Consider the following 22,582-nt stretch of genomic DNA (forward strand, 5'->3'; position numbering starts at 1 on the left):
AAATTAATTTTCCATTACAGAAAGAACACAAATCCATAAAAAAAAAAAAAAAAAAATTAGAGAAAAAAGAGAGAGGGCAGGTGAGGGGGTGATCTAGATTGCTTTGTCTTCACGAGATCTGTTTATTACAGTGACATATGTAATGATTTATTCACATATCTGACCATCCATTTCTCTCCACATCATTCATCATCAGCTATTATCCTGTGAGTGAACAGTTCCATATCATATATTTCACTCACAACTTTCAGCCATTTATCTAGTGTTGTTTATTTCACCTTGTACCACCTCATAATAGCCTTTTTACAAGCTGCCAACAAAACTGTCAGCAAATGTCTGCCCTCTTTTAACACAGTACCTCCTGTCATATTACTAAAGTACAGTGCCATACATGACCTAGGTGTTTAATAGTCCAGGATTTTGATAATAGCCGTGTGAGCATTTCTCCAAAAATAAAGCCAAAATACATGGGAATAGTCTACACTGATTGCCCAACATTGTCTCCAGCATGGTGGAGTTATATTTGCTCTTAATTTTGGGTTTAATAAGAATCTAATTATAGTCTTCCAGCAGTACATGAGGACTGTTGTGTTCTCCAAATGTGCAGCCGATCATCTGCAGTATTCTCACCTACATGTAATGTTGTGTTTCCTCTTCTCTCTATTAGCTCTTGATATAATGCAGATATTATTCTATCCTGCTTTGAATTGTGAACTCCAACTATGATTCTAATTATTCCAGTTTCATCTAATTTTACTCTTTTACAAAGGGTATGGCAATGCCCTTTGTTTTTAAACCTTGCTGGGTGGTGCAATGGATAACTTCCCAGAACATGGAGAGATGAGCATGCCGGAACATCCCATAAGCTAACATTGGACTTCTGACAAATGTCTGCATTAGTCTTTGACATTGACTCGGTGCATCTTGGTGGGTCATCAGTAAATCTTTACTTTGAGCTGTTACAGTAATTACTGTAAACAAATAGGACCACTGAGCATGAGACCATGAGGATGCTGGCAGCATCTACCGGCCCGTTACTGAATTACACTGGCAGGGATTGCATGGGAAATCTTTAAATTTGTTGTACTGTTTAGTGACACAAAACAACAATGATAACCAATAGCAGAAGCCAATGAGTACATTTAAGTCGTTGCTCTTCTCTGTTCTAGCCTTCCTTCAGGAATTTATGCCAAAATTGGACTGGATGAGCATAAATAAAGCACAGTTCAATAAACCCACCCACTGGGCATTTTTACATTGTTTACCCTTATAAACGACATCTAAATGGTTATAAATGGGTAGGATCTAACAGGGAAAGTTCAGCAGAGAGCTACATTTCAGTTTAGGCTTTGTTTCTACATGTTGGACTATATGACCAAATCAAGGGATTATCTTGTTGGCCTAGCTGGTGAATTATGTTTACATATTTGCAAGTGATTTAGTACAGTGTAAGCAAACAAAGCGACCCATCACAGTCAGCCTGTACTTGGAACTCATTGGGATTGGCACATTGTCTCAGCATGAGCCCAAGGCCCGCAGGCTTTGAGCAGCCCAAAAAAAAAAATCAGTGTACTATCTTATTAATCCATTATCTGCCATGTTTTGACTGGCAAAACATTAATTAATTCAGATAAAGTGCTATCACCATCTATTATGCAAGACATACTGTATCACCAGGCAGCTGTTAAATTAGCATCCAGTTTCCACTTCGATAAATATGTATATAAAATGTGTGTAATTAATCATAATTCTGAGGCTGGTTGCTGCTTTACATGGACATATTGAGAGGGACAGTCTAAAATTAACAACAATTAACAAAAGAGTCAGAGATAGATAGATAGATAGATAGATAGATAGACAGACAGACACTGGACTTGCAGGTTCTTTTAAGCCCGACACCTGTAAGACAGTGTTGAGGGCAAAAAAAAAAAAAAAAAATATATATATATATATATATATATATATATATATATATATATACATATATATATATTTGAGTACTGCAGCTTGTCTTGAAGCTGGCATGGAATCAGTTTTTGTGGCTTTGTTTGAAGTGACCTCTAGTGGGCTGACAGGGAAAGCTCAAATGTAGCTCAGGATTATTTAACAACACGCCTGTTTTTACTCCAAAACTCATCAAGCATGATATTTTTTTCCACTGCAGCTTCTGTTGTACTGCAATGCCACAAACAATGACAGGCCCACTGTCCCACTTTCCACTGGACTCTGAAAATAAGGCGAAAAACAGGGACTGATTGTTCATTTTTATTTAAGGCAAATGCATGGCATCGTATTTGAAAATATGTACTCGGACATGTGATTGTGCACTCAGATTTGGTGGTGTGTGTGTGTGCCACACGGATATTCAGTCCATTCCATTATTTGTGACCAAGTTGACATTTATCAATTTTTGAGTCTACAGGAAAATTTGACATTTGAAAATCCAACATTCAGCACAGAGCCATGCAAATAACTGAGACACATTTCTTTTTAATTAATTCAGATGTCTTTAGCTTTGTATCTTTAAGCTCTCAATACATTTAAACAAGAGATTTTCTCACTTACCCCATGGAATATGCTTTTAAGTGGCTCACTCTGTCATCCGGAGCGTCAAGGTCTGCAAATGTGTGACTCTGAGCAGAACAGGATGCAGCTCAGTTTGGGTGAGGCTTCGCTAACCAGATCACATTATTTAACTATTTCCCCTATTAACCCTGTTTCCCTATTAACCCTATCTCTACATCACATCACATAGAGAGAGGGGAAATATTTCTAGCTACCATTTGTATAAATGACATTGGAGTAGCTAGATAAGCTGTCAGCTGGGCCTTCCTATAACCTGCTACATCACTGCATTACCAGGTAAGTACAACAAAATCAACAGATAATGACATCACTGGCCACCTAGGACCAGGCAGCCTACTTTTCACCATCGGAGGTCAGACTTCACACAGACTTGGGTTTGGGGTTTAGTTACTCTCTATTAGTTTGTACTATGTAAGACAACGACAGTACTGTAACTTCTCACTTTTGCATATTATATATATATATATATCCATATGTCAGTTGATTATTCATCACCACACATGGAACGATGAAACAATGGGCAAGATGCAGGAAAGGATATACAAACCAATTTCATCTTATTGTTGTTTGCATCCATGATTTGTTCTCTCGCTTATATTGTTAGTATCCATTGATTTCTGGGAACATTTTAAAACTGAAGAGTATCTGAAAGACTTTTATTGTCCCACATTGGGAAACTTGACCTGAACCATGACTCAGCACAAACCACACACTAACAATCATCCATTTACTCCTACAGACTTGTTTGGTGGCATCTCCAATTCATGGGCATTTGCTCATCGCACAATAGCTGTCCTTATTTAGTGTTACCTTACCTTATGCTACCTTTCCTTATAGTGTTACCTGATGCCAATATCAAAAGCTCAGGCACAGGCCTCCAGTTTACACACAGGTGGGTTTCATCATTTAGCACACTGAGAGCAGATATGGATAGTTAAAAATGTTTGGTGCATCTGCTGTTGACTTCTGTTATTATAAGAGAAAATTTAAGAGAATGTTGCAGCATCAGCATCATTTGCATTTTTAAGTGTAAGGGAGAGCAGCAGTACTCTTTGTGTTATATTTTCGTTTTGTTTTTTTTTGTTTTGTTTTGTTTTTTTATTTCTGTTTCATATCTTTTAGTATGCACCTCAAAAATAAGGATGCTTTCTGATATGATCAAAAAGCCAAAGCCCAACAGGCAGTAAAGCACAACTTTCATTGAACTTGATCCTGTGGCAACCCTACTCTTGCAATCCATGTATACATGTTCGAGAGTGTGTGAGACGTTTGCAGATCTAGGCATGTCCACTGAACTCATGTGACCTTGTTTACAGTCGTCTACCTGGTCCTGTGGCCACATGATCTCATCAAACAAGACACTCTCTGTTCTCTCTCTTGCAGCCAACCAGGGAAAGAATCTCTCGCATGCCTGATCCCTCCCTGGGAATCTCCTGCCGAAATGTCCAGGCGAGGTGGGACGTCCGACCAATGTGCCTAGTCTAATAAACATTTGCCAGCATTTGTCTCTATAACCATTATATTTGATTTTATTGATTTATTTTTCTATCTATTCTGTGTGATATGGGTGGCCGGCCACTTGAATTTTGTGTGTCAGATTTTGAACAGTTTTGAAAGAAGTACACATTTGCAAAGGGAGCCAGAAATGCATAACCTTAGGCTGGTGGTTGAGTTTAAGTGAGGAATGGAATCAGGAATCTTGAAAACTGCTTCGATTCAAATTTTCTTCTTAGAGTATGATATATACTGGGCACATGCTGTTCTCGGTATAAAGAAAATGTTCTCCTAAGAGAGATGCCCAGCCCAGTAGTTCAAGGAAAAGACAAGAAGAAGGAAAGAGGAGAAGAAAAGAGGAGGAAAAAATGCTTAACACAGATTACAATAGGTAGATGTACAGGTAGGTAAATCAGAATCTATTAGAAGTGAGTATTCTGCAGTTATTCTACTGATAAGTCTGTAGATGAAGGTGTTATGCATGTTCTAATATGTGGGTATATTTTGTGTAAATGTATTTCAAGTATGTGTATTTAAATAAATTTATTTCATGAGGGGTCCAATCAAAAAGAGTTAGGGTCAGGGTTAGGGTCGCTGAATGCATTTTATGTCAAAGTAATGAACCATCGTTCACAGTTTGGTCGACACACAGCACTGTTAATTATGTATTTTTAAAAAAACTGTAAACACACAAAACCATTTAAATGCAAATTATTCAATTCAATTATTCTGTTTTCATGAACGTCTCTCTCTGTTATTTTCACATTATTCTGCATTTGTGAATAGCAGTATTTGTTTGCTGAATATTTTCGTTTCATGACACTGAGATTTTCCTGTGCAATGATAACCACTGGGTCACAGTTCCACATTATGGAGCTGTAAATATGACACTGGAGAATCTCCAGCCTGCGCCCATCAAAACACCAAAACTATAGTTTATTTGGTCTGCTAAACAATACGCCCCTCGTTTAGACATCTGAGCAGACGTTCACAGCCTGTTACTCATGGTCACAAGACTGGGTACATATTTTCAGTGTTACTCAGACACATTTGCACAATAAAAACACATCTGCCATAGAGGTGGTCAGACAGAAAAGAGGGGGATTAATTTCAGTCAGCAGTCTAATTATCCAGAATCCAGAACTAATCCTTTGTTGTTAAAATATGATAACAGTCCTCTCTGCTGGACTAGCCTACAAGCATGGGGTGGTGCTGAGAAATGAAGCTCCGGTGGTAAAGAAACATCAGGCCCAGGTCATTACTGAATGCCTCTTTCTAATCTATAACAAGAAGGAGGTCAACTACAGGTAAGATGCTCCCACTTGTAGTTTCACTGGAACACTGTGAGAGGTATAAAATATCTTAAAGGAAAAAAAATCTCATAACATCTCCCAAAATCCATGACTCCACAGAAAAAAACTACTGCAGCTGTAGACAGCTTCTGTGTTTAGAAGCACTTTCTGTATCAGCCAGTGGCAGACATCACGAGAAGGGAAGTGGAGGAGGAGAATCCCCCGCCATGGCCATGATGCTGATGGTGCCAGTTTCAGCTGAGGTGACTAAAGGTTAAAACATTCATTTTAACTCAATGTAAGAGAAACTGAGTCAACTGATTACATAAACACAGATCTGGCCATCAGGGTGTTCAGACGCACCTACACCTGCTGTCACCTGACTGACATGTCAGCAGAGGTTAACAGCCAGCTTAGCTAACTCCTTCCTCATACCTGTAAAGAAAACACCTCTGTTATACACTCAGTGGCCACTTTATTAGGTCCACTTGCACAGTCTAATACAATCCAATCCAACTGTTCTGCCATAAAGTTTCCTTTTATGGTGCATATAATGCTCAGGTTTTCTTTTTGTCACAGTAATAGAGGTGTTCATTCAATTCTAGAGTTGCCATTAAGCTCATAGTTAGTGCTGCTGTTGTACTGGACTGCATTTTATTGAAAGGTGTGTCCACTATTCTGTCCCTCTAATGTATATAAATAGGGAGGACAAAAAATTAGAAACACCTCTCAGTATAATGTAGTCTAGTACAAGACCTCTGCAAACTACAACCTCATTGTCCATAATGTCAACAAAAACTGAACATGATAAACTTTATTAAAAGGTAGAATTTATGACAGAGCTGTTGCACTGAACTGTGTTAGATTGTACAGGTGGACCTGATAAAGTAGACACTGAGTGTATATTCCAACATTGCAGGCCTGTTGTTAATTGTTATCAAATTATAACAGGGTGGCTATTACGTTTTTTCTATTATTATTATTATTATTATTATTATTGATCAAATGCAATACCGTGTCAACAAACAGCCCCCATGCTTAATTTTACTTTGTTTCGTAATAAGGCTTTAATTAGCTCCGTGGTAAACCTCTCAACACAAAGCCGCTGCCATACAGGACAGTGTAATCCTCCAAGTGCAGTCTACATAGTGGGGTTAAACCACAATGCATGTACATTGTAGACTATCTGACACTTGGGTTGTGTGAACACTTGCGTTATTAGGGGCACCGGTTCTTTCGCTGGAAGTGGATAGAGGCGTGTCCCACTGACATGCATATAATAGTTAGTCGTGCCGCGATAGGCTTTGGCTTCCCAGTCCTCCGCTCCCTCTGTGCTCTCAGCAGGTTCACCGGCACTCGCAGGCTCTCTACAATGGCAGAACAAGTGGTATTCAACAAGCCAAAGGTGCGTTAACCATTAGCTGTAATGCGATCATTAATCATTCAGATGGAAATCAGTGGATTATTGATGCGGCTATCTGGGCGCATTCATTGTTAGAATAATCTATTGTGTTTCCTTGTGTTATTGTTGTTTTTGTGTCGGCGTGTAAAACAAAACGGTGTTCACCTCTATTAAAAAGGCTTGCCGGTGCTTTTGTGTGTGATTTATATAAACAGAGAAGCACATGGATCACCACTTGGTTCGTCATGTGGCTGCCCAGCTTTAGCGCGTAAAATGAAACCAAGCGCCACTCTGTTGAAACGAGCTGAATTGCTGTGGGCAGTGAATGAAACGAGCTGGTAACTGATTGATTTTTACTGTACACGCCAATTCATTCCTGCTTTCTATTTTGGTATAGCCTATGCATAGTAATATTTCTAATGAAACAGGTGCACAGATACCTCTGACTTTGCTGATTTCTAAAACCTGGATCCTCCTTCATAACAGGTTGTCCACACGCGGTGCTGTGGATTACAACAGGCGCTGTCATTCTGTGGGATGCAGGAATGTACATTAGTTAATTAGGTTTAAATTCATGTGACTGAGGTTCTACAGGTGCCTGCACTCAAGAGTCAAACTGAAAATGTTTCCAGAATTAGATCATAAGTTTGCATCCAGATGTTTTGACAGAAAAGTATACCAAAGACACTCGGAGATTAAACTTTTAAGGGTCAGATAGTTTGACATACATGGCACTTTGTTATAAGACATGCATATACAATAGTGCCCTTTGGAGTCTTGTTGCTGACTTCGTGTGCACTATGCGTGGCCAGGTATTGGCTGACAGCTGATAAGAGAGGAAAGAGGAAAAAGAGGAAACGATTGGTTTCTTAACCTGACAGAGACAGACAGACCTCCAGAGAGACAGAGAGGTGGGCCAGATGTTGTCGTGGGAATATTAGGTGACAAATACTTTCGAGTTGCGAAAGGAGAGATAGGGAGCGGTGATATTTCCATTAAATATTAATTAATGGTTGTAGAATTGATACCACGTATGAGGTCATCCTCCGTGCCAACAACCTTCACAGGTTAACCATCCCTGCTGCAGTGCCAGACACTGTCTTTCTACAAGCTCCACCAAAGTACATTACAGTATGTTATTCATACAATGACTGACAATGTGACACATAAGGGTGAAGGTTAATAACAATGCTCTGATTTGGAGTGCTTTGCTGGTATGTGCTGGTATGAATAATAATGAATAATATGTGTTCTGGTTTTACATTGTGGTGCCGTTATGGCAGATAAATGACTCAGTACCTGCTTTGCAATGGTTGGTATGTGCATAAGTAAAGAATATCCTGCACTAATGGGTATGTGGCAGTTATTGCTATTCACAGATGGAAGGGAACGCGATGCCAAAAAAAAAAAAAAAAAAAAATCATGCATTCTTTGGCTTCAAATTTGGTTGGATTCTCACAGTCGACAAATCACCACTGGCTTGATCAACAGCCTGCTGCTCATAATTAATATTTACTTTTGCCGATGAGCTGCATTAATATACTTATAAACTGAATCGGATGATGTTCTAAGAGGTCATTGTAAGGATGCTTTGTGCATTTCTCAGAACAAGTTGGGCAGTGGAAAGGGCTGTTTTGTCCAGCTGCAGACGTGGGGGGTTCAGAACTGCTAGTATCTATCATACTGTCTTATATAACTTGTTGAGATTCCTGATGGAAAGTAACTGAGGGAGTTGTCGGAGGATGTCCTCAACTTGCAGATGGGTTAACCAGCTGTTCTCTGTCAGTGAATAGCAGTGCAAGGACCTGATGCATTGACATCACTGGCGTAACATCTGCCCAGTTCAAAGACATGCTGGATTTTCAGGCTTTCAGAAAGCAGGCAGATCTAAACAGTCTGTGCACTAATAGCATTAACAATACACTTTACTTATTGGTATAAACATTTGTGTGAAAATATTTGCTTTCTCAGCCTCATCTTTCAGTCGTTCTGTTTTTGCATTGCACTGCGTCACCCTTCATTTTTCTACCCCTCTCACACGCAAGCAAATATACACAGATGGGCACAGGCGTTTGACTTCTATGGGCATGAATTCATCACATGCATAGACACACACAGAATGAGAACAGACACTGACGTGGTGTGACATGACTGAGGCAGCAAAAAATTGCCTCAAGAAAATTCAAACTATTTGCTGACTGTGTTGTTTGCAACAGCGCTGTGTATGTCCAATAAAGATAAGGTCTTGTATCGTTTATCTTCTACTCAGAACTATAGTTGTGCAAGATAATTAACTGTGCACGTGACTTTACTGTCTATGCTTGAGGGTGATTCCTCCTAAGGTTTGGCACTGAGGCAACAGAAGCCAAAGATAACTTGTTGAACCATGCTTTAATTTTCTTAAAGCCCTCTCACACATGACATTTTGTTCCTTTTTTCAAGCTGAAGCTGTAGACGTGTTGAGCAGCATTAACAGTCAGTGGTTTTGGCCATGGCCTGGGCGCTGCTTTCATACACAAACACCGATGAAAGCTTTGTGTTGTTCTTACATGCCCAGAAAGCTGGCGAGGAATTACAGCAGATACTACTGGTTCATTTATGTTCCTTAGGAAACCCTTCAGCTGATTTTTTCCCCCACTCTCATTTCCTGCCATGCCATTGTAAGTGGTCGGGGTCATTTATCACGGTAATTGCAAAGCCCTGAATTCCTCCCATGTGCAGAAAGTGGTGAAAATCTTGATTTATTAATCCAAGGTTTTCTTCTTTGGCTGTCTAGAATGGTCACAGCCAATAAGGATGAAGGAAAACGGTCTCACTTAAAGTAATATTTCACACTGGTGAACCATTTTCATTTTTCATCACACTCGCCTTGATCACCATGATCGTCCAAATCTTGACCGTCGCTGCCTGTGAAAAATCCATCACCTACTGCAGTGTGTCAAGGCTCTTTTTTACTCTTTATTAAATGAGTAATAAAACAGGCACGTGAGACTAAATTGAACAGCTACAATCAGTTTGAAAAAATATCACCTCCACCTTGGTCCAAGGGCGCGGGAAGGGTGGTGCTGAGGGTGCTGCAGCACCCCCTGCTGAGGAGGGGTGGAATAAATGTCAAATTAATTTTACCACATTTCAAAGTCATTTTCTTTTGAAAATGACTTGATTGTGGCAGTCACTTAAGGTGTGGACAGGGGGAGAAAGTAAAACGTGTATTAATCTACTGCACCTAATGCAAGGAAAACGAAAAACATGTAAAACGCGTGCAGAGGGGCAATCACACCGAGACACATCAGGCGGCACCATCAGTCGGTATCAGGCGAGCCGGCCGCGGCACCGGCCAGCATGAGGCAGCTCACCTGTCAGATCCGGCAGACCTGACCGGGTGGGCGCGGTGCCGGATGATGCCGCGGCGGGCTCGCCTGATGCCGACTGATGGTGCCGCGGCATGTGCGGGTCAATACGGTAGTCTAGAAAACTAGTGATTTTTTTTTCTCGTGCGCCCCCAAGTAGATTGCGCCTTGGGCAGTTGCACTGCCCATAGCAGAAACCGTCCCTGCTGCTGAGTCTGCCAGCACAGCGGGATACTCCTGCAACTCTCTCTCACTTGTTTGCGCTGCGCTCGCACAGCTGGTTGTCTGTCACTGAAAGTTTAGCCTCCAAATCAGTGGTGTAGTCTACGTGATACGCAGGTATACGGCGTATACCCACTAGAAAAGGTCCCGCATTTCCGTATAACCACTTAAAAATGCGCAAAGATACGTATGAGTATGTTTTTTTGACATAACGTTCACTTTCTCCTTCATAAAGTCGCCTTCTCTGTGTTACGAAGCGCCTCTTTTTGACCATTTTTCGGGGGACACTACAGCTGGAGCTAACGTTAACGTTTCAGAAAGGGAGCCTGTGTGTGTGTGCGCGCGCAGGTGCACCCCCCTCCCCACCCACCCACCCCATACGCAGCACCCCCTGGCAAAAAGTAGTTCCCGCGCGCATGCCTTGGTCATTCTTTTTGTGTGTGTATTCAGCAATCTAATTATGTTAAACGACAAATATCATGCCAAAGTGGCTGGAGCCAGACTAGGAAGCAGCTTTATTTGTGTATCACTTTGTGAGACACATTGTTTGTGACATTAAAAAAAAAGAAGAAGAAGAAGAAGCAAAATAAATAATGGCATGTCATGGCATGTGCTGACACTGGCTTTTTTTTTTTTAATGATCTTTCAGTAAAAGATCCAATGTCAGCAGTACAGATGAAAAACAAGAAGAGATACTTCAACATTGTGGAAATCAAGTACAGTTTTTTTTTCTTTCTGATTATTCTTGACCACCAGAGAAGCAGAAATTAAACGCAATTCTCATCCTTGACTCAGCGGTCATGGCTGATGATCACGGCTCATGCCTCAGCTGTTGCAGGAGGTATGATTTAGAGGTTTCATCTGCCAGGATAAATCAATCTCTGTGATGGAAGATGGGATGGGACACTTCTTAGAACCTTCCATGGTATCCCTGGCCTTTTCCCCGCTCGCTGCCCAGTCATGCGTTCTGCATTCAAAGTGCACTCCAACTAAAACACTGAGCTGCACCACCACACACACATACTGCTGCTCCTGCTCTTTATTCAAATCTAAATCTAACAGCACTCGGTATCTATTGGCTGTCATTTTTTTTTTTTTAAATTCAGACATTTGAATGAAAATAAATTGCACTGACACAGTGATTTTATTGTTTTCTATCATCTGTCTTTCTCATCCACAGATTGAACTTCATGTGCACCTTGATGGAGCTATTAGGGTGCAGACCATTCTTGATGTTGCCAGGTAAGTTAGTCCTTTTTTCCTTTTGCTTGCACTAGTATGCATAATCTTACCAGATTTTCTGATTATCTACACTTTTTAATGGTTGATACCGTGAAAAGGTGTGGCTCAGGTGTATTTAAGAAAACAAATTTATTTTCTTTCAGTGGGTGGGTGCAGGGGGTGGTACATGTATAGAATTAAGTGTACAGGATAACATAACGCCTCATCATTAAAGCCCCCCACTGTGGCTGAATTTAGTGCACCTGACTCCTTTGATTTATTTGCTTTATTAATTATGCAGCTGTCAAAAAGCTCAGCTTAGGCTTCAATACATCGCACACAGACAGCCCTCTGCTCCACTTTGCTGTTGAGAGGGCAGATCCTACATGTGGCCACACCGCACCAGACCCCTTGTCATTTCGAGTGTGTTAAAATGTATTCATCCGAGGTTAAAATTAATCACACTACCCCTGTAAGGTCTACTGCTGTTTTTGAACTGTGGTTTTTTTCCGCTCTGCCCTCCAGGAGACGCGGCATCTCTCTGCCAGCAGATACTGTGGAGGAGATGACACAGATTATCATCGTTCAAAAGCCCGCCAGCCTCACCGAGTTCCTTGGCAAGTTCGCCGAGTACATGCATGTTGTTGCGTAAGTTTCAAAAGCAGTGAGGAGTGACTGAAGTGCTGACGTCTCACCTTTATTGATTCAGTTTCACAATAAGCAAAGGTGTTTCCCGAGAGAGAGAGAGAGAGAGAGAGAGAGTTAAATGTCTAAACGGTCAAGGTTCATCCCATTAGTGTTGCAGAATGTTCCTCGATGAGGTCTAAGGTGAGGATGAAAGTTCAGTCGCGCAATTTATTGTCATTAGCCTTCACTTAAGTGCAATCAAGATGTAGTTTAAGTTCATTTAACACCAGATTGTGCTGGCAACCCTGTTTGTGATTGGTGAGGCTGGGATGAAAGTCACAGCTGGATTATGTAATGTTTTTGTGAGGGGGAATTTTATATGCCAGACATGCAGGAGCAGGAACACATCATGACTGAGATCAAGTGTCACCTTGGCAACCAAGCTCAAGGGAGAGCTATAACGTTGTTTGGGAACCTCTTCCTGTGTCGTGCTGGTTTATATTTAAACCTGCCAAATCCTCCTCCACTGACCAGGCTGAACTGTATAAAAAAGGCCAAACAGAGTCTTTCACACACTCAGTGGCTGTAAAAGTGTGCAACAATGACGGTCTGTAGTGGCCGGACAGCAGCTCGTAGTTGTGCTGAATGGACCGTTATGTGCCAAGGCTCTTCAAAGCCTTGTGTGCAGTATGGCTGCAACAACACAGGGAACTTGCTAGCTGAGTTCAGTGCATGCAGGATTGTTGTATGAGTTTGGCTTTGGTAGTGTGTGGGCTGGGGAGGGGGGTGTAATGTGTGGGAGCGAGAGAACAACGGGCATTCAGCATTCACTTCCAGTGTAAATGCTGGAAGCGGTGTTATTCTGCATCATGTGATGTGAGATAGGAACTGTGTAGCCAACTTAAAAAAAAAAAAAAAGCAGGGAAATGAAGCTGTGAATCTCGTGAGATAAAGGTTGCAGAACAGCTTACAATAATTATGCAAGACATTCTCACTGTCAAGAGAGACGGAAGTGTTGTAAGTGTAGCTTTTGCAATCATCTTATAAGGTTACAGATGTTTTTTTTTTTTTTTTCCCTGCCACTGACAGCCACTTCTTATCTGAAAGAATTATGTGTGGATTATATTCCCAGTACATGACGCTGAAACAGTTGACATAGGTCGAAAGAACAGACACAATTTACTAAAGCCTTTAATGTGTGGAAAAACTATTAGCCTTTTCAAAACCAATTACATAACCATTGATTGGTCAAGAAGATCATCTTGCACCAGTGACAAATCTTAATAATGACTTTTAAAATGTTTTATTATTCACTAATGGATAGATTATAATAGATCAGAAACAACACTAAACCCTCCCAACATGTTGCTTTATGTGGAGGTGCATTTATATTAAATCACTAAAATGGTATCAATGAACAATTGTAATGTTACATTACTTATTGTGAGTCATCCTAATGCATCAGATGTGGATTGAATGGAAATTATGACTGAAACCATTTTTTATCTATTAGCTGTGGGTAATGGCTTTATTGGTACAGCTAAGATAAGTTTATCAGTGCCAGAGGTCAGTGCCATTTACTCTGTGTTTTGCTTTCTTTGTCAGTGGAGACAGAGAAGCCATCAAGAGGATAGCCTACGAGTTTGTCGAGGACAAAGCCAAGGAGGGAGTAATTTATGTCGAGGTTAGATACAGTCCACACTTCCTGGCAAACACTCAAGTGGATCCCATCCCATGGAACCAGGAGGAGTAAGTAGCTTTGTCTGCTCCGCATTGTTTTTTAATGATGATAACTGAATTTGGATCATTGCATTACATATTATTTTATCACTACTGACTTGTTGTTGAACGTGACGTTTATACACGCTTGCCTGTGTAACTCCAGGGGTGACATCAGCCCAGACGAGGTGGTGCATCTGGTTAACGAGGGCCTGAAAGAGGGGGAGAGGGCCTTCAATATCAAAGCCAGGTCCATTCTATGCTGCATGCGCCACAAGCCAAGTAATGACCTGTTCATGCTCCTGTCTGGTCAAACAACCCTGTGAGATAAGATCCCTTCCTTATTGCCTGCCAGCTCGGCCTCAGTGGTCCCTGTTAGATAATGACAGGCACAATACCACAGAACATCACACTCAGTACTGTGCACTTTTATAAGAATTACTGACAGTCCTAGGAGCAGCAGCACCAGTAGGAGTAGCAGTAATAGTAGTAGTAGTTGTAGCAACAGCAGCAGCAAAGCAGTAATAGTATTACAAATTGTAGGAAAGGCAACTGTAGTAGTAGTAGTGGTGTTACTGGTGGTGATATTACTCAGTTCATTGACAAATCTGCACTTTTCATCACATACAACCATTTCCTTCTGAAAGTGACGTTACACAGCAACATGCAGACAGTAAGGAGGGGCTCTTACACATAATGTGTTATATAGCTCAATGACCAGCTGCTATTCTTATTTACCAAACTATAATTATACTATACTCTATCAAATACACGGAACCCCTGGGGAATTACAGATGTTGTTTTCATATAGGAGACTTCATCACCCATCAGGGGATGTCTGATTTTGTCATCATATGAAATAGTGACCGCTATTTTAGGAATGAATTCCATCCACAAAATTGTCTGTGTGCTTTTTTTTTTTTTTTTTTTTTTTTTTTTTTTCCAGTGACTGTGTTTACATGCAAAGTGATGGATTGATATTATACAATACACATAATATTTATTTGAGTTGCTGCAAGAAACCATGGTGTTCCACCTACAATAACCCAAATAAAGTCATATTCTGATGTTGATAAATGTAAATAGATAATAGTGGCTGCCAATATTATCTCAGCAACTGTAGTATGTATTCACTTTATCCTGTGTATTTTAGGATTATGTTGTAGATGTATGCTTAGTGTTCACACACTAATATGTGTATTGTATTTTAGTAATGGAATATGAATTGTTGGAAATACTCTCAACCATATAAACACATTCATGACATTTTGGTTAATGTCAGTGCATGCTCGTCACCACCAACGTGCACAGATGCAGTGTGGCATGATGCTTAGCCCGTTTCATGCCTTTTTATTCACGCATCATCTGCTCCAAGCAAATATATGTTTGTGTATGTGTGTGTGTGTGTGTGTGTGTGTGTGTGTGTGTGTGCCTAGATAGCAGTGTGTGTTTGCCTTGGCAGGAGCACCTTGGCATGCTGCTTGCTGTCTTGTAATACATGTATGTTCAACCCTGCAGACTGGTCCATGGAGGTGGTGGAGCTGTGCAAAAAATATCATCAAGAGGGAGTGGTAGCCATCGACTTGGCCGGTGATGAATCACTGAACAGCGAAGCCTGTCCAGGGCACAGGAAGGCCTACGAGGTATGGTGATGCAACTCAGCTTATTACTAATGCTAACAGACAGCCTCAGTTAAAGCCTGGCTTAATTAAAAACTGTGGGGCACTGTAATGCTGATATGAGGATGGTGCTGAGGCAAAAAGTAAACTGTTTCACCGGGGAAAAACAAATAAAACACAAGTAGGTGCAGAAGATTTTAAAAAAAGCAATGAAAAGAGATGTTATACTTTCATTCAAACAATGCTTTACTGTCACACTGAGGCTGGGAAAAGATTTGCTATTCAGAGTTGGCTTCATGTTCCCCAGGCCAGCAGTTATGGAATATGACTGCAAATTTATTCGACCGATCACGCTCAGGAATCCTGTGAAAAAAATTTCAGGGCGCTAACAGGTTTTTCCTGGCTCAAAAGGAGGCTTAGGAGATACCTCTGTGCAACCAGTCGGGCTTATTCTGGCTCCAGCTTCATGTTTTTATAGGCACCAGTTTTTATAGGACATAGCACTGTCCTAGTTGAGGCGATCCTTAGCTTTTAAAATCCAATTTCATTGATTTTTCCATGCTAACAAGACCAGAACAGAGGCATACAGTAGGTTTGTTAGAATATGCAACAGTAAATTTCATTCATTATTGATAATCATGGTCAAGTAATGTAAGCTACCTGCTATTTGAAGCTCTTTTTATTGCCAAGGCAAATGGCCTGACAGATGGCTTGGAGACACCACATTGATTATATCCCTGAGCTGATAAATCATCAGGGGGAAAAAAACATAGACAGGATCCTCTGGATGGGTGCTGCTGTTTTTCCATAAAGTTTATTTGCTTTTATATGCTTGGATCAGAGGTTGACTGATTTTTAACGATAATGATTGTTTGGAGCAGGAAGATGCAGATCATCAATTAATCGCTATAAGACACCCCCCCCCCCCCCCCCACACACACACACACACACACACTATCCTGCCCAAAAATGTTTTTTTTTTTTGTTGTTGTTGTTGTTTTTTGACACAGTTGGAAATTAATTGTCTGACTTCATTAGAAACTGGATAACTGTTGAAATAAATACCTAAATAAATAGATAAATAAATCTGGATCACTAAACATCAAACTCAATTTAATTAACAAATAAATCTGGAACTGAAAATCAAACCGTTAAAAAAAAAAAAAAAATTCTAGTAGAAGGAGACAGAGTTTGAGCTTTACAGTAGAAATAATTTCACTATATTATTTTGGACTTTTGCCGAGTTAAGATTATTTGATTATAATTCTCAGCACTTAAACTATTATTTTACTCATGTTTATTTATATGTCATTTAAGTTCTGTATTCATGTTGCCTTTGGACAAATTACTTTGTCCTTAGGCAAAGGCCACTACTGGAAACCAGTTCAGCCGATAATGATTGATAAAAAGTCTTATCGGCTCTGATTAATTGGCCTAACCGATTAATCAGTCCACCTCTCGTTTGGATATGAAAACGTGAAGACAACCCACTCATGAGCAGGTTAGCTGTGCAGCTGAAGTTGATGATGATGATGATGATGATGTACCCTGCCTAGAAGTGAGTCATTGTTAGAAGCGCCAGGGCAGGGTTCTCCGGCTCAGAGACGCCACAGGGCGGATGCTCTCTGTCGGTTCTGACAGTTGAAGGACAGGTTTCCGTCTCAGCACCACCCTGCTAACACAGTGAAACTCTCCCTAATGGATTACACTTTTAACAGCAGCACAGTGTGTGTACAAACAGCCACACTGTAAGTGTAGCAGTCACATGTTGTTAAACCCTTGTTATCTCTGCCAACAAAGCTGGAGGGAAGTTATCTCTGCGCCCCGCCTGCTTGTCGGCCTCTTAGAAAATTATTTTTTTAAAATAATGAACAGATTATGGTGAAATCTAATAGACAGCTAGCCTTTAGCACAATGATCATATGATTAGATTTTGGTGTTGATCCTCCGTTCCTCCATTAGACGATTATATTTTTGTTGTGATGTTGTGTTTACCTGCCGGTGGCAAAGTCTGATGTCTGTGGCAACCAAGTCAGCTGCTTGAGTACATGAGGCTTTTTGTTGGGTCTCCAGCACCACAAGACAAACACTAGCCAACATCAACCAGGGGCTGCATCTTTGCAAGGTGAACATTTATCCACTGTTGGCAGAAGTTTGCACTCCGCTCCACACCAATGTGCCTTCTAGTGTAGCGTCTATTTGGGAGATTTTCATTAAGAACTTAAACAGTGTCTTTGTGCACTTTCAGTGCTGTTGTAAATGACTTAATCTGGAGCCCTGCTGGCTGCAGATTAAAGCATGACTCCCCCACCAATTTCCACTGGAGCTTTTCAAAAGAATGAAAACTGTAAGCTTTTGGCTTTGAGCTAACAGAGAACAGTTATCTAATCAGTTTTGCCCGTCAGGCCCTAATGAGCGAGGCAGATTAATCAGTTAATACAGTTGAGCACCGTTCGTGGGTCACAGTGAATCTGAAATTAATTGCTTGCCTGCACTGGCACATAGGTGGGTTTTGCTGCATGAAGGTAACTCAGATTGCGTCATTTGAAAATGATAACAATTTGTCTCCAAATTTTTTTCTTTGTCTACGCTGAGAAAGAAAGCAAAATATGGAGTAAATGCAACTGCCCTCCAACACTGATAAACTTATCTTAGCCGTACCAATAAAGCCATTTGTCAGCGCTTTGTGGTTTTACAGCAGCAGGAGTGCATGGGTGCAAAAAACTTGATGTACATGGACTTAAAAGCTGTGTAGTTAACACTATAAACAAGCTTTACATGTGAGTCTTGCTGCTTCTCTCTTTGAGACAGTGGAGTTGATAAGCATTACAGAGATTATATATTGATGGTTTTAAAATGCCAAGTGATTAATGGCAAACAGCAGGTCAATACTTAGTAACCTCCCAAATATTGTCTAAACCATTCCATGATAATGTGTAATTATAGTGTTTGTAAATGTGTATTAGCAACATCAGCAGTGCCATAACAGCTCTACCATGCCTGTCCAAAGTTACTTTCAACATCATTTGTATTTTGAGATGTATTGAACTCTGAGGGAATTTGTTTTGTATTGCTCACTCAATTTTGGCCAGTTTATGAAATCCTGCCATGTTTAAGCGGAAACTGAAAAGATGGAGAAAACGTGCTTCATTTAGTAACAGGGTTAGCAAACCTCACAGAGCAGAGTCCACACTAATATCGAGGGTTATCTTCTGAACTGCACAACCTCCAGATTCATACTCCAAGATAAGGGAAGCCACGTTTACATTGCTTAATGTCGAGCGTGCTAAAAAAGAAACCAGTGATGTAGCCTTGCAGAATGTCTTATCACGTCTCTGTTTAGTCTTTCCTGCAGCAGCAGTAAACACGATCCGTCACAGTCATCACTTTGCACTCTGCGTCTATCACAGCGTGGCCTTTTTGTTAAAGACAGGGTAAAGCCAGTGTGTTTAAAAACTGTCTAAAAATAAAAGGCACCACAGCAGGGAGGTGCCGCTTCATTGCAGCATCACTGATGTAAAAGCCAGATGTTTGGCCGGGTTCGGGGTGTTGACATGTTCCATAACTGATTTTGTTGACAGGAAGCAGTGCGCTGTGGGATCCACAGAACAGTTCACGCGGGAGAAGTGGGCCCGGCTTCTGTGGTGAAAGAGGTAAGCCTGCATGGACTGTGCATCCACCAGGACAAGAGATATTAAGCGATCTATAACCTGTAGACTTCCATCGACCTCCACAATCCTACATAAGTCTCTGGCACAGACCCACCACAAACTACTGCCGACTCGCTTTTGAGCCGGCAGTAGTGACGAGTAAAGTAACTCATCAGAGCAGAGATCCAGCAGAAACAAGCACTGAGGGGGCAATGAATCACCTCCCAAAATTTCCAGTCGCTGGGAGGAGCAGCATGGGTAGAAATTGTAACAAATGTGGTCTTTTTATTGCAGTGGAGGAAAACACAGGCTGCAAAGTAATCGTTGAGAATCTGGTATCACAGATTCACAGATATATTACATACTGTGCTGTGGAAATTCAGCATATTGCCTCTTTAAGCACCTAGCGGCTTTGCATCAACACCCAAGTAATGTATGTCCAAAATAATTAGAGATGTATACAAACAACCAGCCATGCCTCTCTTGTAAATGTGATACCTTCATCTTTCTGTCATCTCTCACTTTCTGACCATCCTTCACTGTGCCGGCTCAACTATGCGGTGAAAGACTATTATCCCTCTAAAAATAGCCACGGCTTCTGCTGACATGAGCCAGTGAAATGATTTTACAATGATTTTTGCAACCTTTTGCGTCTACTCCATGACCCCCTGTACGATGTGTGTGTGTGTGTGTGTGTGTGTGACAGGCAGTCGAGGTCTTGAAAGCGGAGCGGGTCGGACACGGTTACAGAACCCTGGAGGACCAAGGCCTGTACAAAAAACTGCTGGCCCAGAACATGCACTTTGAGGCAAGGAACCACCCAATCATAGTTATCACAATCAACAAATATACAACTCTGTTATCTAATCTATTAAAAAATACTGTACTCTGTTCATCTCAACACACTGATAATTTATATAGATAGGAGCTGTAATTATTTTATCTAGTGATGTCAGTAATACAGCTGACTAATATCAATGCAGCAACTTGTTATGTCATGCAGTAGTAATACAGTACCCCCTTGTGGAGACAGAAGTAGTACTACTGGAAGAGAAAATAAACTTGGTTTGGTGCACTGCTGTGTGATTTCAGGTATGCCCCATATCCAGTAAACTAACAGGAGCCTGTGACCCAGACTTCACCAAGCATCCCGTCATCACGTGAGCTGACACTGATTACTGTATAGTCGGGCTGTGTTGAAGTAGATTTCAGCTTTTATTCATTTTTATTTGTTCGTATTCCATCAGTGCTTTCCTGTTCCCGTGCGCAGGTTCAGGAAAGACAAGGCCAACTACTCCCTGAATACAGACGATCCTCTCATCTTCAACTCCACCCTGCACCTCGACTACTGCACCGCACAGAAATACATGGGATTCACCGAGGAGGAATTCAAAAGAGTGGTACGACCAAATGCACGATGAACGTTTACAGCTGTCGTTTGCAAGATCAGCTCGCCTGCTGTCCTCATTCAGTCGAGGCAGCAGCCTTGGGGAGATTATTTTCAATATCTCAGTTTTGGTATTTTAAACTCAAACTGTCTTTTGAATTGATGCTGTAATTTCTAGATGCCCCGTTGCTGGCTGTGGCCTCTTCAGTTTGCTAATTAGAGCAGGAATATCAGATGAAAGATGAAAGTGTTGTGCTGCACACTGAGAGGCATCAGACAGGGTCATATTTACATATTCTTAATGCAATTAAACAACAGCAGCAAATACATCAGGGATAATAATACGTTTCACCACCGGGCTTCATCAGGTTCACTTATTTCGATCGTGTGTGCAGTGAATTATTTAAATAAAACCTGTGGTTTGACTCGTTGACTCCCTGCGTCTTGCAGAACATCAACTCAGCACAGTCCTGCTTCCTGCCTGACAAGGAGAAGAAGGACCTCCTCAACAAACTGTACGAAGCCTATGGGATGGTGCAGAGCACTGCCTTTTAGAGGAAGCACTGAAGAGGAAATGTGAGCTAACCCAGGGACAAGCCACTTTGCACCTCATTTGTAACCAGCCATAAATAAACCCTCTAGGGTGAGAAATATGTGAAGTATACTGTACATCATAAACTGCTACTATCGCCTCAACTCTCATCATCATTTTTACCAGCTAATGTATTGTCATGGAGGCTTATGTGTTGTCAGTATTCCATCTAAGCACTTACATGTTTGATACTCCAGTTTACAGTGCAATTTGTGAAAATATCATGGTCTTAAATAACATTGAATCATTAAGTCATGCGTTCCCGATTTCTTAAAGTGAAGGTCAATCCATGGTCTTGAAGACAAAGGCAAAAAAGTGTTTGTGAAGCAGACTGTGCTATGCATTCTGGTCAAAAACTCAGGACACATTCTCCACCTTGTGTTTACATCCTGTTGTCACCTACAAACAAAAATCAGGGTAAACTGAGAATGTACTGTATATGTTTATGGTGCAGGAAACATTACTCAGCAGTCATATGGAATCACACGGCTCCTAACATCGTTGTCAGCGCTAAGGAAATTTAGAAGCAGCCTGTTATTCATCATTGTCATAGCAACAATATTGTTATCTTTCCCAAAATAGCATTATATTGTCCTAAATGTCTATGGTAAGAGGGTGGAAGCACCACAGATAGGATGAAAGAATGCCATGAAGGATGATTTACGACAGTGCAGAGGGAAAGAAATCAGCGCCTAAGGAAAATATATTGTTCTGTGAATCTCTATTGTTTGGCCTAAGAGTGAACTAAAGAAATCCAATGCCATAACTATGACAACAGACATCTTCTTGTGATGTTTTTTTTTTTTTTTCTTCCTCTCCACATACAAAAATGCACATCAGGTATAACAGCTCAGTACCAAATGTTTTTAGTCCTTCATTTGAACACTAGGTGGCACACTACGGTCATCTTGAAGGACAAATATCTTGACTTGAATGATATTGTGGAATTACTCCCATGGAATAATGTATTTTGATGTGTATTTTTTTTAAAAAACCCTTTTTGCAGTTTACTAAATGAAAAAGCACTTCAATTTATTGCTGCCACATGAAATACATTTATAACCACAATAAACGCTACAATAAATGTATGCATGTTAATTTCTTTTATCCATTATCCAGAAGTGCAGTAATTTGAATGAAATCTTTGTCAACACAACTCTGACCCAGTAGGATTATATTATAATACAAAGCTACCTAAATAAAACAGACCTTTTCTAGTAATTACTCTTAAAAAGGAAATTTGCTAAGCCCGGCACTGATAGTTAAATTACACAACAGTCTGCAGATCAAAATGCTTTATCACCCTGTTTCTTTATTGTATGTAGACATAAATGGGAACAACTGGGCCATCCTAAGTGGAAATGTAAACACTGGTTTCCTGTAGCCACTCTAATGTACACAAAAGCTGCTTTCAATAATAT

The 22,582-nt window shown here is 40.7% G+C and overlaps 1 protein-coding gene across 1 annotated transcript; it reads left to right on the forward strand.

Moving 5' to 3' along the window:
• The first annotated feature begins 6,488 nt into the window (after nucleotides 1-6,488).
• Nucleotides 6,489-22,249, forward strand: ada (adenosine deaminase). Its single transcript, XM_030055590.1, has 11 exons — nucleotides 6,489-6,777; nucleotides 11,527-11,588; nucleotides 12,093-12,215; nucleotides 13,800-13,943; nucleotides 14,080-14,195; nucleotides 15,432-15,556; nucleotides 19,114-19,185; nucleotides 19,889-19,990; nucleotides 20,275-20,342; nucleotides 20,453-20,582; nucleotides 21,020-22,249. The coding sequence occupies exons 1-11, from the start codon at nucleotides 6,643-6,645 to the stop codon at nucleotides 21,122-21,124; spliced, it is 1,182 nt and encodes a 393-aa protein (XP_029911450.1). The 5' UTR covers nucleotides 6,489-6,642; the 3' UTR covers nucleotides 21,125-22,249.
• The last annotated feature ends 333 nt before the right edge of the window (nucleotides 22,250-22,582 follow it).

This window comes from Myripristis murdjan, chromosome 7 (genome assembly GCF_902150065.1).
Source record: "Myripristis murdjan chromosome 7, fMyrMur1.1, whole genome shotgun sequence".
Lineage (NCBI taxonomy): Eukaryota > Metazoa > Chordata > Actinopteri > Holocentriformes > Holocentridae > Myripristis > Myripristis murdjan.